Genomic DNA, 13,718 nt, shown 5'->3' with positions numbered 1-13,718 from the left:
GGAAGGTGGGGGGACACCCCAGGCCATCTGACTCCAAAGCCCCAGGCCTTGGCTCCAAACCACAAAATGTCATTAGTTCCAAAGCACTGGGTCAATCTTCTACCTTATTTGTGGAAAAAAAAAGAAGAGAAAACCCAACCAGGCAGGAACCGGGGCAGGAGGATTCAGAATCCCCTTAACAGCTCACATTGTCGAGCTCCTGCCCCCTGCCAGGCTCTGGGGTGAGCACTGGAAAGAACGATCCCATTCCAGCCTCACACCAACACCAAGGTGCGTACTTTTCTGTCCCCGTTTCAAAGATGAGGACCGAATGCATTGAGATATGAAGCAACTTTGCAAGGTGCCACAGTTAGTAAGTGGCTGCCTCAGAATCAAATCCAGGCCCATCTGCCCCCAGAGCCCATGTTCTTAGCCATGATTCTTCCTCAAAGAGATGGAGAAAAGCAGAGAAGGGGACCCAAAGTCGGTCCAAGTGCAAACAGGGAGGGAGTTACCACGGGGTGGGAGTCAGAAGGAGAAAGTGAGAGGCCACCACTATCATTGGTGACATTTCTCCACACCAGCTTAAGGGCAGGAGGTGGGGGGGGGGCATTTCCTAGGAATGGAGGAGCTTTAGGGCTTCTTCTGTGTTTGTCTTCTCAATGACTAGAGCCCTGACCTGTACTTTTTCTCTAGTCCCCTTTCTGCCTAACACAGCACCAAACACCATGTGGACCCTGAGCCCCCAGTTGCTGAACAAATGAGTAAATGCCCACCTCCCTTTACAAGAAACTGCATAGCTCAAGTTTTCATGGTTTCCAACTCAAAATTGGTCTATAAGTGGGACCTGGGTGGCTTAGTCTGTTAAGCACCTGACCCTTGATCTCAGCTCAGGTCTTGAGCTCAGGGTCATGAGTTCAAGTCCCACTTTGGACTCGACACTGGGCATGAAGCCTACTTTAAAAAAAAAAACAAAAAACTGGTCTGCAGAGTCATGTTTTCCCCCTTTCTCCTTCTCCCGTTATCCCCCGCAAAGCCACTTGTGTTGAGATGGAGGGAAGGGGACTGGGGAGTGAAGCCTCTGGGACACTTACACCACCCCCGCCATGCACCCATGGGGTGAATTTTTTTCCTTCCAAGAAGCCACAGAAGCACTGTTGCTATTTCCGCATTCCAGAAAAAGAAACCCGAGGTTCGAGGAGGTTGCATACCTTCCTCCAGAACACATGGCTAATGGTCCAGAACTCACCTATGACCTGTTTGCCTCTGAAGACCCTGCCTCACGGAGGGACAGGAATCAGCAGGCACCGCGTGATGGCAGCAAGCCCCGCACACGTCATCAGTACCCAGTAAGTACACAGTGAATAAGCCAGTAAGTGAATGGATGAGATTGTTTCAAGGAGAGGGTTGCTAATGGGATCTGTTGCTGCAAGACCTTACAAATAATGGGTATTGAAAAAAGGGCTAGGAGACTTGGCCATTAAGTCTGAGTTATTAAAAAAAAAAAAAAAGGAATTCACCTATAAAAAAAAAAGGAATTATAATCTATATTAGTCTGCTTGGGCTCCCATAACAAAACACTACAGACTGGGAGACTGGGGACTTAAACCCCAGAAGTTTATGTCTCACGGTTCTGGAGGCTGGAAGTGTGTCAGCTCAGACAGGGTCTAGTGAAAGCCCCCTTCCTGGCTTGCTGATGGCCTTCTTGCTGTGGCCTCACACGGCAGACAGAGTGAGCTCGGGGTCTCTTCCACTCCTTATAAGGGCACTAATACTATCATGAGAGTCCATGTTGTAACCTAACCTAACCATATTTACCTCTCAAAGTCCTCCTCTCTGAATACTATCATAGCAAAGTTTAATGCTCAACACAGGAATTTGAAGAGGTGGGTTGGAGGGGGGACACAAGCATTCAGCCCATAACATCCGTTACTAGGAGGTTGGATTACATAAGTCATGACACATCAACACCATAGGATACTCTGCAGCTTTTAAATAATATTCCACTATTGTGGTTTCAACAGGAAAGAAAACCATGACATAAGAAGTAAAAAGAGTCGGGGCGCCTGGGTGGCTCAGTGGGTTAAGCCTCTGCCTTTGGCTCAGGTCATGATCTCAGGGTCCTGGGATCGAGTGCCGCATTGGGCTCTCTGCTCAGCGGGGAGCCTGCTTCCCCCTCTCTCTGCCTGCCTCTCTGCCTGCTTGTGATCTCTCTCTCTCTCTCTCCGTCAAATAAATAAATAAAATCTTAAAAAAAAAAAGAAGTAAAAAGAGTCATGTTATAATGCAATTATACAGCATGGCCTCATTCTTTTTTTTTTTTCAAACATATAATGTATTATTTGCCCCAGGGGTACAGGTCTGTGATTCATCAGTCTTATACAATTCACAGCACTCACCATGGCACTTACCCTCCCCGATGTGCATAATCCAGTCACCCCATCCTTCCCCCCACCACCCCCAGCAACCCTCAGTTTGTTTTGTGAGATAAGAGTCTCTTATGGCTTGTCTCCCTCTCAATACCATCTTATTTCATTTTTTCCCTCCTTTCCTCCCACAACCCTTCCCCCCAGCCCTGCCTCTCAAATTCCTCATATCAGAGAGATCATATGATAATTACCTTTCTCTGGTTGACTTATTTCGCTTAGCATAATACCCTCTAGTTCCATCCATGTCATTGCAAATGACAAGATTTCGGGTTTTTTATGGCTGCATAGTATTCCTGTGTGTGTGTGTGTGTGTGTGTGTATACATCTTCTTTATCCATTCATCTGTTTATGGACATCTAGGTTATTTCCAATTGTGGACATTACTGCTATAAACATTTGGGGGCACGTGCCCCTTCAGATCATTACCTCTGTATCTTTAGGGTAAACACCCAGTAGTGCGATTGCTGGATCGTAGGGTAGCTCTATTTTCAACTTTTTGAGGAACCTCCATGCTGTTTTCCAGAGTAGTTGCACCAGCTTGCATTCCCACCAACAGTGTAGGAAGGTCCCCCTTCTCCGCGTCCTCTCCAGCATCTGCAGCACGACCCCATTCTTTTCAATACCAGGGACAATGCATACTTGGCAACACCTGGATCCTGTGGTCCAGCCCGACCAGAGGGCAGGTGGAGCACTGAGATTTTGACAGCCGCTCCCAAGCTACAACAGGGAAAGAGGTGCACTCCTCAATACAAAGAGGGAGCTGAGTAGACAAAAAAAGGAAGAACTAGCAGCCATGTCTTCATCTCTTGCGTCCTTACTTCATGCCAGGCCCGGTTCTACAAGCCCTGAAATGTGTCATCACATTTAACCTTCACAGTGCCCTTTGAGATGGGTGCTCTTACTCCCACTTCCTACAAGGAAGGAAGCAGAGACTTCATTGGAGTCACTTAGCAAAAGTTCGTGGCAGAACCAGGTTCTAAGCTAGGCCTGGACTGCACCAAATCCATGAGGCTAACCACCAAACCCTAAAACAACAAGACCTTCCCTTCACTGTGTCACTCGCTGCCAGCACGGCAGCGGGCACACAGAGTCATCAGAATAATAAATGCTGATTGAAAATGAACAGAGAGGGACACAAAAAATGATAGATGGGCTGGGGTGGTTGGTTTTGCCTTGGGAAAAGGGACAGAAACAGATGGGAGGACTCCAGACAGGTCAAAAACATTTGGAACAGTCATTGCATCATCTAAAAAAGAAAGAGAATGGGAATAAAAATGCTCTGGTCCACAGGAAGACTTAGGTATGATCAGAGAATATGCCTTGGGAGAAAACTCAGCAGTTGCTCCCAAACGCTGCCCACTCTCCATTTTAACACAGTCCCTCTGCCTGGGCTCAGGAATCTATCCCCCACATTACTATAGAAACAAGCCACATGAGTAAACACAGACCCCCGACCCCAGAGCAGATTAATAACATGTTCCCTTAGAAACCGGGAAAAAGGGGTTCCTCTGATGGAAGGGAGGAAACTTTTCCTCAGCACTTCACCCCCTTCCTCCTCAACACTGGACACACACACTCAAGTGACCCACTTCCCACTTGCACACATGCCCTCCCGTGTTATTCACTCTCCACCACACATGCACACACAGCCCCCGTGGCGCCATCTGTGAGTTACCACCTCACCTCCCAGCAGCCATTCCCTCTAGGTATCTGCCAAGGGAACCTCAACTGTGTTAGGAAGACAATGTGAGAACTGCTTTGCCAACTCTGCTTCCTTTTGCCAGATTCCCTTGCAACTAAGAGTGATCATGTGACAGACAGAGTTCTAGCCAATGAGACAGAAGGGGCTTCTCGTGTTGGGAGGTGGGGTGGGAGCTTCTAGAAAGGGTTTTTATTTGCTGTTCTACTGAGTTTGGGCAAATTGATCCCATCTCTTTCCAGAACCTTCCTGGGAGCAAAGCCAAAGTTTCCCAGACTCCTTTGCAGCTGGGCTTCTGGATATGAATTCATTTCTGCCGATTGGATGCACTTGCACAATATTTTGAAGGCAGAAACGGAGCAGAGGCATCTCCCTGTGGTTTGAGCTCTTTGCTGCTGCTAAACAAGTTTGCAGAGATTGGGGGTTTCCTGCAACAGAATTCAGGTGCCGGTCGCCAGGCCATGGGTGTGGACAAGAAGTTGTGGCAGAGTCAGCAGCCCGACTGCCTTTCCAGGGTCCAGTGACCTGTTTTGTGGGAGCTGGAAAGCAGTGCTGCACCCTGGATCAGAGCTGTGGCAGTGAGTTCTAGAGCACATTCATTCCACTGGCCAACTCCTGATGCTCACCTTGCCGGTTGTTACAGGCCAGTGTTGCTGTGTCCAAGCAGTCTCTCCTGGGGAAGAGCCTAGTGCCCACTCCTCTAGCTTTTCCAGTTATTTTCCAAGCACTAATTCCCTGTGCTAAATTATTTTCTGCCTAAAATAGCGAAGATCTAGAAACATTTAGAATCCTCTAGTTTCAACCAAAAAATGCTAAAGATATTGGGCATGAAAAGTGTATGAAGATGCCTCAGGGAAGTCACCATTTCTTTGAAACTCAGTTCTTCTGTAGAATGGAGACCAAAGATGATTATTATCATTATCATCAGTTAATAGTTATTGAGTACTGTGGCAGATTGCGTCTCTCAAAGACGGTCACAACAGTATTTCCCATCCCAGAAGCCTTCCACAGGTGACATCGCCACTTTCCATCACGTCGGAGGAATCTAACCCCTCGCTCTTGAATCTCGGCTGTCCTCTGACTCTCTTCTAACCAAAAGAACACAGCCGAGCCGACACCGCCTAAACTCCAAGGATATGGAAAAGGCACGAATCTCCCGCCCGGCGAACTCTGCCTAGCGCTCGGGGTCCGGTCCCGCCCACTCTACTCGAGGCTGGAGCTCCGGTGGGGCGGGGCGGGGAGGGGCCTGGGAGGAATCTCGCGGCTCGGCCCCGCCCACTCCGCGTGCGCCTCGGGCTCCCGAGGGGCGGGGTCTGGAGGGCTCGCTCCGTTCCGGCCCCGCCCACCCGGCGTGCCGTTCCGGAGAGGCGGAGCCGGTGGGCAGGGCCAGGGACGGATAGCGCGGCTCCGGCCCCGCCCACGCCGCTCCGGTCTCCGGCGGGCCCCGCCCACCGGCGCTCCTTTCCCCTGCTGTTCGCTGCGCCGGCGGCAGCGCTTAGCCGCGCGCCATGGCCGGGCTGCTGGCGCTCCTGGGCCCCGCCCGCAGGGTGGGCGCCCGGGTACGGCCTCGCGCTTCCTGGCTCCTGGGCGCCGCAGCCCACTGCGCGCCGCGCCCCCTGTTGCTGCCGCTGCTCCGGCCCCGGCCCGATGCCCCGCTGCTGCGCGCGGTCGGCGGGGACAGCCGCGGCCGCCAGGTAAGCCTCCCCACCCCCATCCCGGCCCCCGGGCGCCCGGATCCCGGTCCATCTTCGCCAAAATAGAGCTTTAGTCGTGCAGCTCTCTAAGACCTAGACACCCCCACCCCCTCCAGGGCTCCCGAGGCCCCAATCCCTACAAGCCAAGGAAGCGATCCTCCCAGTTGACAGCTGGAGAAACTGAGGCTCAGGGAGGGCTGGTTATCTGCCCAAGGTCACACAGTCTCTGGCAGAGCCCCACGTTCCCACAGCGTGGGCCGGCACCGTGGCGGTAGCCGAGAGAATTGTAACTGGGGCCTGGACTTGCTCTCAGCGTGCTCACATGGCTGTCAGAGTTGTTTCCCCTTCAAGCAGCGCCGGATCCTCCACACGGGGCCAAGGAGACCGGCTCCGGGGGTGCTGCTGTCTCGAACACCCCCATCACTTGCTGCTACTCCCTTGTTATCTAAGCAAAAGAGCAGTCCTCCCTGCAGGGCTTCGGGCGAGACTCAGGCAAGAAACAGTGTTCTGTCCTGTTTCATCTTGGTTACCTTCTTTATATGATACATGAAACTGGTTTCCCTTCAGAAGGTAATCCCCCGACTTTCTTTAAAAAAAAAAAAAAAAGTTTAAGTTTTTTTGTTTTTGTTTTTTTCTTTTGAAGTTTGTCTCCTTAAAGAAAAACGGTAAGTAGCTCAGTCTGGAGACACAGGACTGACGAGTTGGAACACGCAGAACCTGGCCTCCTGCAGTCCATTTCTTTGCTTAAGGATGGGATCCCTGTGCCTGCACTCACTAGCCTGTCACCTCAACCCACATAGGCTGCAGGCTCTGAGCCTGTTTGCTGACCTTTCAAAGGGCTACAGATAGCAGCTTCCCAACAAGAGTTGGGGGACTATTCCATGAGCTGAAGCAGGCCTGAGCACAGTGCCTGTGGAGCTTCCTGAATGAATGTTGCATGGGGATTTGACTCACACCCTTAACATGCCTCCTGCCATCTGCTCCCCCATCGAACGGCAGCAGATCTTGTCTCTAAACCTTGAGCCCTCCACACACATCTGGCCTCCTCCTGGCGATTCTTTATGGATCAGTCCCTCTGTCTCTTCCTCCAGAAAGCCTTTCCTGACCACCAGAGATGCCCTGGGTGCCTCCACTGGCCTCCCTCAGCCCCCTGGGTGTGGATTCTCTCTGCAGTCATCATCTGGAATGGTCTCCTAACTTGCTTGTCTGTCCCATGAGCCACATCAGTTTTGCCCCCAGCAGAGGCCCTGGCACTGGCAGGGGTGTGTGTGTGTGAGCACGCGTGAACATGCGTATGTGTGGGCATGATATGTGCATATAGTAGTAACGAGTGTGGTCTCAGACTCCCCATATTCCTGTCTATTCAATCGTTCTGTGGCCTTGATCAGATTCCCCCACTTCTCTGTTTCTCAGTTTCCTCGTCTGTAAAATGGGATGTTAACAATTCACATTTCTTAGAGCATGAGTGTGAAACCTGCCATCGGGGACATTCTAAATTAGTTAGCTATTGATGTTACTGTCGCAATAAATGTATAAATCACGGGGCCCCATGAGCTGTGCTTGTTTCTCCTGCTATCTGGTAGATGGGAAGGATCCAAGTGGGGTCAGAACCTAACAGGATGTTAGGGCAAAAGATGCTCATTACTCAAAGTGTCATCTTCTTGAGAAAATACATCACCGTTGGGGCCTGGGAGCAGGTGCAGGGATCTCCCCTGTCAGCTGCTCCTGGCTACCCACAGGCACCTTGTTTTGGGCCATTGGGAGGAGGGAGTGCAGCTAGAGTCTCCAAACATGCCAGGATTTTAATTAAGTACCTGAGAGACCTTCCCACGTCTGCCTCAGTGGGGTCTCCACTCTAACCGGGAGGAAGGAGGTAAAGCCACAGGAGAATCCTGCCCCTTTCACTTAACCTGATTCGTGTCATGTCACCTCGCAGAACAGCCCAGCCTGCCTACACTTAAACACTACAGGAGGGAAATCTTAGGCAAACGATTGGCTCTCGTTGAGCCCCAGTGTCTTTTGTCAGTTCTTGCTCATGTGCTGCCTTTTCAGGGATCCCCTCCTTAATGACCTTAAACTGGCCGCAATCCCCCCGACAGTCCTGCCAGTCTGCCTCCCCTCTGTGGTGTTTCTCCATTGCACTTGTCCTATCTAGCAGCCCTGATACTTTCCTTTTCTGTTTATTGTCGCTACCCTCCCCCACTAGACTTGGGCCCCCTGACGGTAGAGTTCTTTTTCATTCATTGTTCTGTCTCCCCCAATTAGAGCAGCACCCCTCATAGAGCAGTTATCCCTGAATAAGTGAGAAGCACAGCATAGTTGTTAAGAGCAAAAGCCTTGGACCCAGTAGGTTTCCATCCCACCCCTGACAGGTAATTCCTGTGTGACCCTCTGGAAGTTACTCAACCTCTCTGGGCTTCCAGGCTCCTCTTCTGTTCAGGGAGGATGATAGTAGTGCCTGTCTCACAAGGTTGTTGTGAGGATTATCTGAATTAATATTTTCAAAGTACTCAGAAGAGTGCTTGGTACAAAATAAATACAATGTAGTGTTGTGTTCAGTATTATTATTACTGAATGAATGAAAACAGGTGGTACTCCAACCAATGTGAGCAACTCGTGAGCAACATCTTTGCTTTATTCTTCAAATGTTCTGTTCTTCGAACGTTCCTGCCCCTTCTGAAAGAGCCTTTTGTACCTTAATAAACATTTGGCTTGGGGTTGGGGGGTGGCAATCGCACAGGCACACACAAGGATTTGTAAAGACACTTTGGCTGAGTCCAGACACCAGGGGCGTGTGTCATGTTACAGGCACCCAGGGCAGTGCCTGACGACATAGCACAGGGACTTAGGGGGAATATTTCACAAAGACGTGAATGTCTGAAAAGTTTCCATTCCCTGCAAGCCACCCCCTCAGAAATTCCCTTATTTTAGCTTCTTCAGTCTCTTCCAGGCTTAGGAAGAAAACGACTGGTTCACAGTGCTTGAAGATACTTCCTTTTACCATGATAAAAGGAAGAAAATTGTCCCAAGATTCTAACTCTAGGTTCACAAAGAACCGGCTACCAGGAAGTGGTCCATTGTGTCTGAATATTTTATCCCTCCCATTGTTTCTCAGCAGATGCGGGTCATTCTGTGGCTGGAAGTCTGGCTGCCTCTTTATTTTTCTTTTTTGGCCAAAAGGCCTTTTGCCAAAATAGAAGTTGTAAAGAAAAGAGCCCTCAACAGAGACAGCTCCACTGGGCTCTGGTGAATGGACAGATGGGGCATAATTAAGTTTGGTTGGGCCAAGTGTCAAGGGTGGGAAATGAAAGGGGCTTTCTCCCTCCTCTGCCTCAGAATGCCGTGTGGCACTTGGACTGGGGATTGTAGATTATTGTCCTATCAGGGCCTGACGTCTGGCAGCTCTCCCATAGGCACTGCTTGCTCAGCACCAAAGGCGGGTGGGGCCGTGTTTATCAGAAAGAACCCGAGCTCTGAGCTGCCATTCTGGCGGGCCGGAGGAAGAGGCAGACGAAAGGTTTGAAGAAAAGGGGAAGTCACACGTGCTGGCCAACCTTTAGGAGACTGACTGGTTTTCTGTCTCCCTGCCAAAGCCTTGAAGTCCTGGAAAAGTGTTCCAGAACTTTCAGAGTGTCCAGCTCTTACAGGACATGAAGCCCTGTGGCCGGCCAGCTCACCACTCTCCCGCCCCCGCACCGAACCTCATTCTCCCACCTGTCAAAGTGGGAGCCACAGACGTGCCCACATCATGGGGGTTACCGTGAGGGTTTTTATGAAATGACACCTTTAAAGCGCTAAGCCCAGCACCTGGCTCAGTAGAGGGGGACCTAACCTGAGGACACAGGTAGTTTCCCCAGAACCTTTCAAAGGAAGTTATGCGCCACTGCCTAGCAGAATGCACTCTCTGAGGGGCAGCTGGCTGGCTCCGTTGGTGGAGTCCGCGACTCTTGATCTCGGGGTTGTGAGTTCGAGCCCCACATTGGGTCAAGGCCCCCCTGGAGAACATGCTGAGTGGGGGAAAGCCTGGCAAGGTGAGGCAGGATTGGTAAGCAGGGGTTTACCTGGCAACCCTGGACACCTGATAACAAATCCCAGGCCCAGGCCTCTCCCCAGAACACGAAATCAGACGCTGGGCACCTGGACACAGATACAAGTGGACCAGCATCACCTGAGCCCTCTGGGAGCTCATGAGCAAAGCTCCCCCACCCCGGCCCGCCCCACAGGCAGGGCAGGGGCTCCTGAAGCAGGACAGGGCTGGGAGGTCCCCTGCAGCCCTGGGGAGCCTTGTGAGGTTTGGAGGTGCTGCTCTGAGCCCCTATGTTGTTTCATTTTCGTTTGGGGAGTCCTGAGCCTCCCTCCCAGGGACTCTGGGCATCATACTCCTCCCTCTTGCCTTTGAAATGCTGCTCGGGTGCAGCCTGCTCTAAAAATACAAAGAAAAAGCCATCGTGCTACAAGGCAGAAACTGGAGCTCATTGACCCAGATACTTCCTCCCAGGAAGAGCTCTGAAACAGGTCATTAGGATTCTAGAGATCTTTTCAGAAAAAAAGGCACTCTCCATATTGAGGAGACTTTTTTAAAAGAAATCCAGCGTTCTTGGCTTTTTTTATTTCTGCCAAACATTCCAGGCCATGTAGGTGCTTGATAAATGTTAAGAGAAGCCAAGTCCAGTGACTTGTTTCTGTGCAAATTCAGGCCAGTGCATTTATGGCCCAGGACTTGGCCCTCCCTGTATCTGCTCAGATCTCCAGGGAAAACCTTGATTCTGGTAGTAAATATACCGTAGCTTCTGCTCCATTTTTTTTCTTTTTTTTTTCTTTTTTTTTTTCTCTTTCTTTTTTTTTTTTTGCACCCACTGTCCTTGTTTTGTGGAGTCTAGGATGGTTGTCATGTGCTCAGGCTGTGGACCCCGGTGACCTGGGTTCTAGTTTTGGTGACTTTGGGCCAATTCTTTGGCCTTTGATGCCTGTGTTGCTCTTCTGGAAAGTGGGGAGAAAAAAACAGTGTCTACCTAGAGGGTGGTCATGAGGATGGAAACCGACAGCAGATGGAGAGAAGCTTCTGAGCACTGCCTGGCTGGGAGAGTGCTCAGTAAAGCACCATCAGTGTCCCCAAGTGTGTATGCCCCACAGTTTTAGTTACTGTTGATGCTCTAACAGCTTACCAGGAATCCAGTGGCTTCAAACAGCACATATTTATTATCTTACAGGCCTGGAGGCCCGAAGTCCAAAACAGGTCTCACTGGGCTAACGGCATGGGCAGGGCTTGTTCCTTCTGGAAGTTCTAAGGGAGAATCCATTTCACGACTTTTCCAGCATCTAGAGGCCACATGCACTCATGGGCCGGTGGCCCCTTCCTCAGATCTCTGACCCGGCTACTGTAGTCACACCGTCCCTGACCCCCTGCCTTCCTCTTTTCATTGATAAGGACCCTTGAGATAACATTGGTCCTACTCAGAAAATCCATGATGCCCTGCCTAGTCCCATCTCCAAAATCCCTTTGCCATGTAAGGTAACATAGTCACAGGCTCTGGGGATTAGGACCCAGAGATCTTGGGGGCCATTGTTCTGCCGATCGTACCCGGCACCTAGCCTTTCAGCATGCTCAGTGACGAAGTGGGCACCAGCTGACCGAGGAGGTAGGGAGTAACTGGTCCATCGCTGGGCAGAGGGAGGGTGGAACCCTGCACGATATGAAAGCTCCTGACGGTCGCTAACCGCCTTGCTGCTGCCCCAGAGCATCTCCCCTTCCTCCTTGTGCGCAGGACCCCAGCAAGATCACCGCGACGCCAGCCCCTCCCGTCAGCAGCTCGGAGGAGGAAAAGCAAAGCAAGTCACAGCAGCTGAGAAGGATTTTCCAAGAGTATGGTGCCGTGGGCGTGTCACTGCACGTCGGAATCTCCCTGATCTCCTTGGGGATATTTTACATGGTGGTTTCAAGGTAAGAGCTCTGGCAGGAACATCTCTTTGTTCTTTACGGTCATGTAGGATTCTTGCAAATGAGAACATTTTTCCTATGAATGTGTATTCGTCTAGCTGCTTCCAGCATGTTTTTTAAATACTTTAAATCTGGGCACCTGGGTGGCTCATGGGTTAAGCCTCTGCCTTCGATTTAGGTCATGATCTCGGGGTCCTGGGATCAAGCCCCGCATCGGGCTTTCTGCTCAGTGGGGAGCCTGCTTCCCCTTCTCTCTCTGCCTGCCTCTCTGCCTGCTTGTGATCTCTCTCTCTCTCTGTGTCAAATAAATAAAATCTGAAAAAAAAATAGTTTAAATCTTAGAGCCACATTGATCGACTAATTTAACCCCTTGTGATAATCCTTTTTGTTGTCGATGGTCTCCTTCCGCAGTGGTGTGGACATGTCTGCAATCCTGCTCAAACTCGGATTTAAAGAGTCACTGGTGCAGTCGAAGATGGCAGCAGGCACAAGCACCTTTGTTGTGGCCTACGCCATCCACAAGCTATTTGCCCCCGTGCGAATCAGCATCACCTTAGTGTCCGTGCCCTTCATCGTCAGATATTTTCGCAAAGTGGGATTTTTTAAACCTCCAGCTGCAAAGCCTTGATGAACGCTTCAAACCTGTTTCTTTTAAATAGAAATTTTGGGTTCATTTTAGCATAGAGCTTTTCCGGGGTTGAGGGGGAGGTTAGGAGTAGGGTGGGGACAGGAAGCTAATTGCTATGTTCTCATGAATAAGTTTTCCCTTTGGCAACAAAATTCAGGTTTTTTAATAATTGTAATTATTTTGCTTTACAAATGTTGTTAATGCTGTTCCTCATAGAATTTGTACACGTAATCTAAAATGTCAGTGAAACGTCACAAATTGAGTTGTCATCACAAATTGAGTTGTCATCTCAAAACTGTTCGCCTACAGACGGTCCTTCTGGAAGATGACTGTTGAGGTTCTAGTCTGCGAAAGCCCTCAGGGGTTAATCTTCGCTCAAATTCTTAAAGGGCAACGATTCATTAAGCCGGTTTTTAAAATTCCCCTTCCTCCAGTGTCTGCTGTCAGGCCGCCTGCAGTTTCATGCACAGTATCTACAAAGCAGCTTCCAGTGTTACCGTTAATGAAGCCGAATTTAAGACTTAACAATATGTAATCAGGATCTAAATTAGCGTCAACGCATCGACGTTCATTACCCTTCTTTTAGGGAGGAAGAATAACCAGTATCTCTGGTGTTTCATTGATGCTAAAACACCTTCCAGTCTGGACATTCTCAAATTTCACTGAAGTAGGTCAAGGTCATTTGTCTCTGTTGGGGTAAAAAATGGAAATTCTGTTCAATAGTAATGGCATCACATGGCTTCTGATGGCCTAATCCACAGGTGAGCTTGGACACTGCACTCATGGAAAGCTAAGACAATCTTTGCTTAACCCTCTATCTCTCAAACGTCAGACATTCCAGAACTATCATCACCATGTTTACATTGTGTTGCTACTTATATTTTTTTGAGTTGAAATTGTTATGTAGAAAAATATTTTATATCACTCTCTAAAAAGGAAAATGAGAGGCAGTTGCTGTAAATGGGAGGCAGCTGGGAAATACAACATAATACAAGCCTGGGAGGGAGGGGTCAGGCAGGTGTAATTACCTTCTGTTGAGCCACTTTTACCTGATAAAGGAGGTTTGACCTGAGCTTCCCATCCCCCCCCCCTTGCTGTGAGGGACATTATTAAAAACAGAAACAAGCACACAGATTCAAATGGACATTTTTGTCCCTGGAATGCTTAGGAGCAGGCAGACTGGAGGGAATGCCTTTCTGTGGGATTCATGTAATGCTCCCTTCAGGGCTGTATCCACCCTCAGCACTGTCCACACTGGGACCCCCATTCAACCAGTTCTGCCCTGCCACCCTGGTCCAGGGTGATCCACTTTGTGGGGGGAGGGTTAATTGCAGAAAGGACAATCAGAAGA

The 13,718-nt window shown here is 49.9% G+C and overlaps 1 protein-coding gene across 1 annotated transcript; it reads left to right on the top strand.

Annotated features, from left to right (window-relative positions):
- The first annotated feature begins 5,598 nt into the window (after nt 1-5,598).
- FAM210B (family with sequence similarity 210 member B) lies at nt 5,599-13,469 on the top strand. Its single transcript, XM_032878933.1, has 3 exons — nt 5,599-5,801; nt 11,567-11,742; nt 12,151-13,469. Exons 1-3 carry the CDS (start codon nt 5,616-5,618, stop codon nt 12,365-12,367), a joined length of 579 nt encoding a protein of 192 aa, XP_032734824.1. The 5' UTR covers nt 5,599-5,615; the 3' UTR covers nt 12,368-13,469.
- Nucleotides 13,470-13,718: the final 249 nt, after the last annotated feature.

Source organism: Lontra canadensis, unplaced genomic scaffold, assembly GCF_010015895.1.
Source record: "Lontra canadensis isolate GAN:19392208 unplaced genomic scaffold, GSC_riverotter_1.0 scaffold65, whole genome shotgun sequence".
Lineage (NCBI taxonomy): Eukaryota > Metazoa > Chordata > Mammalia > Carnivora > Mustelidae > Lontra > Lontra canadensis.
This window is presented reverse-complemented; position numbering and strand designations above follow the sequence as displayed.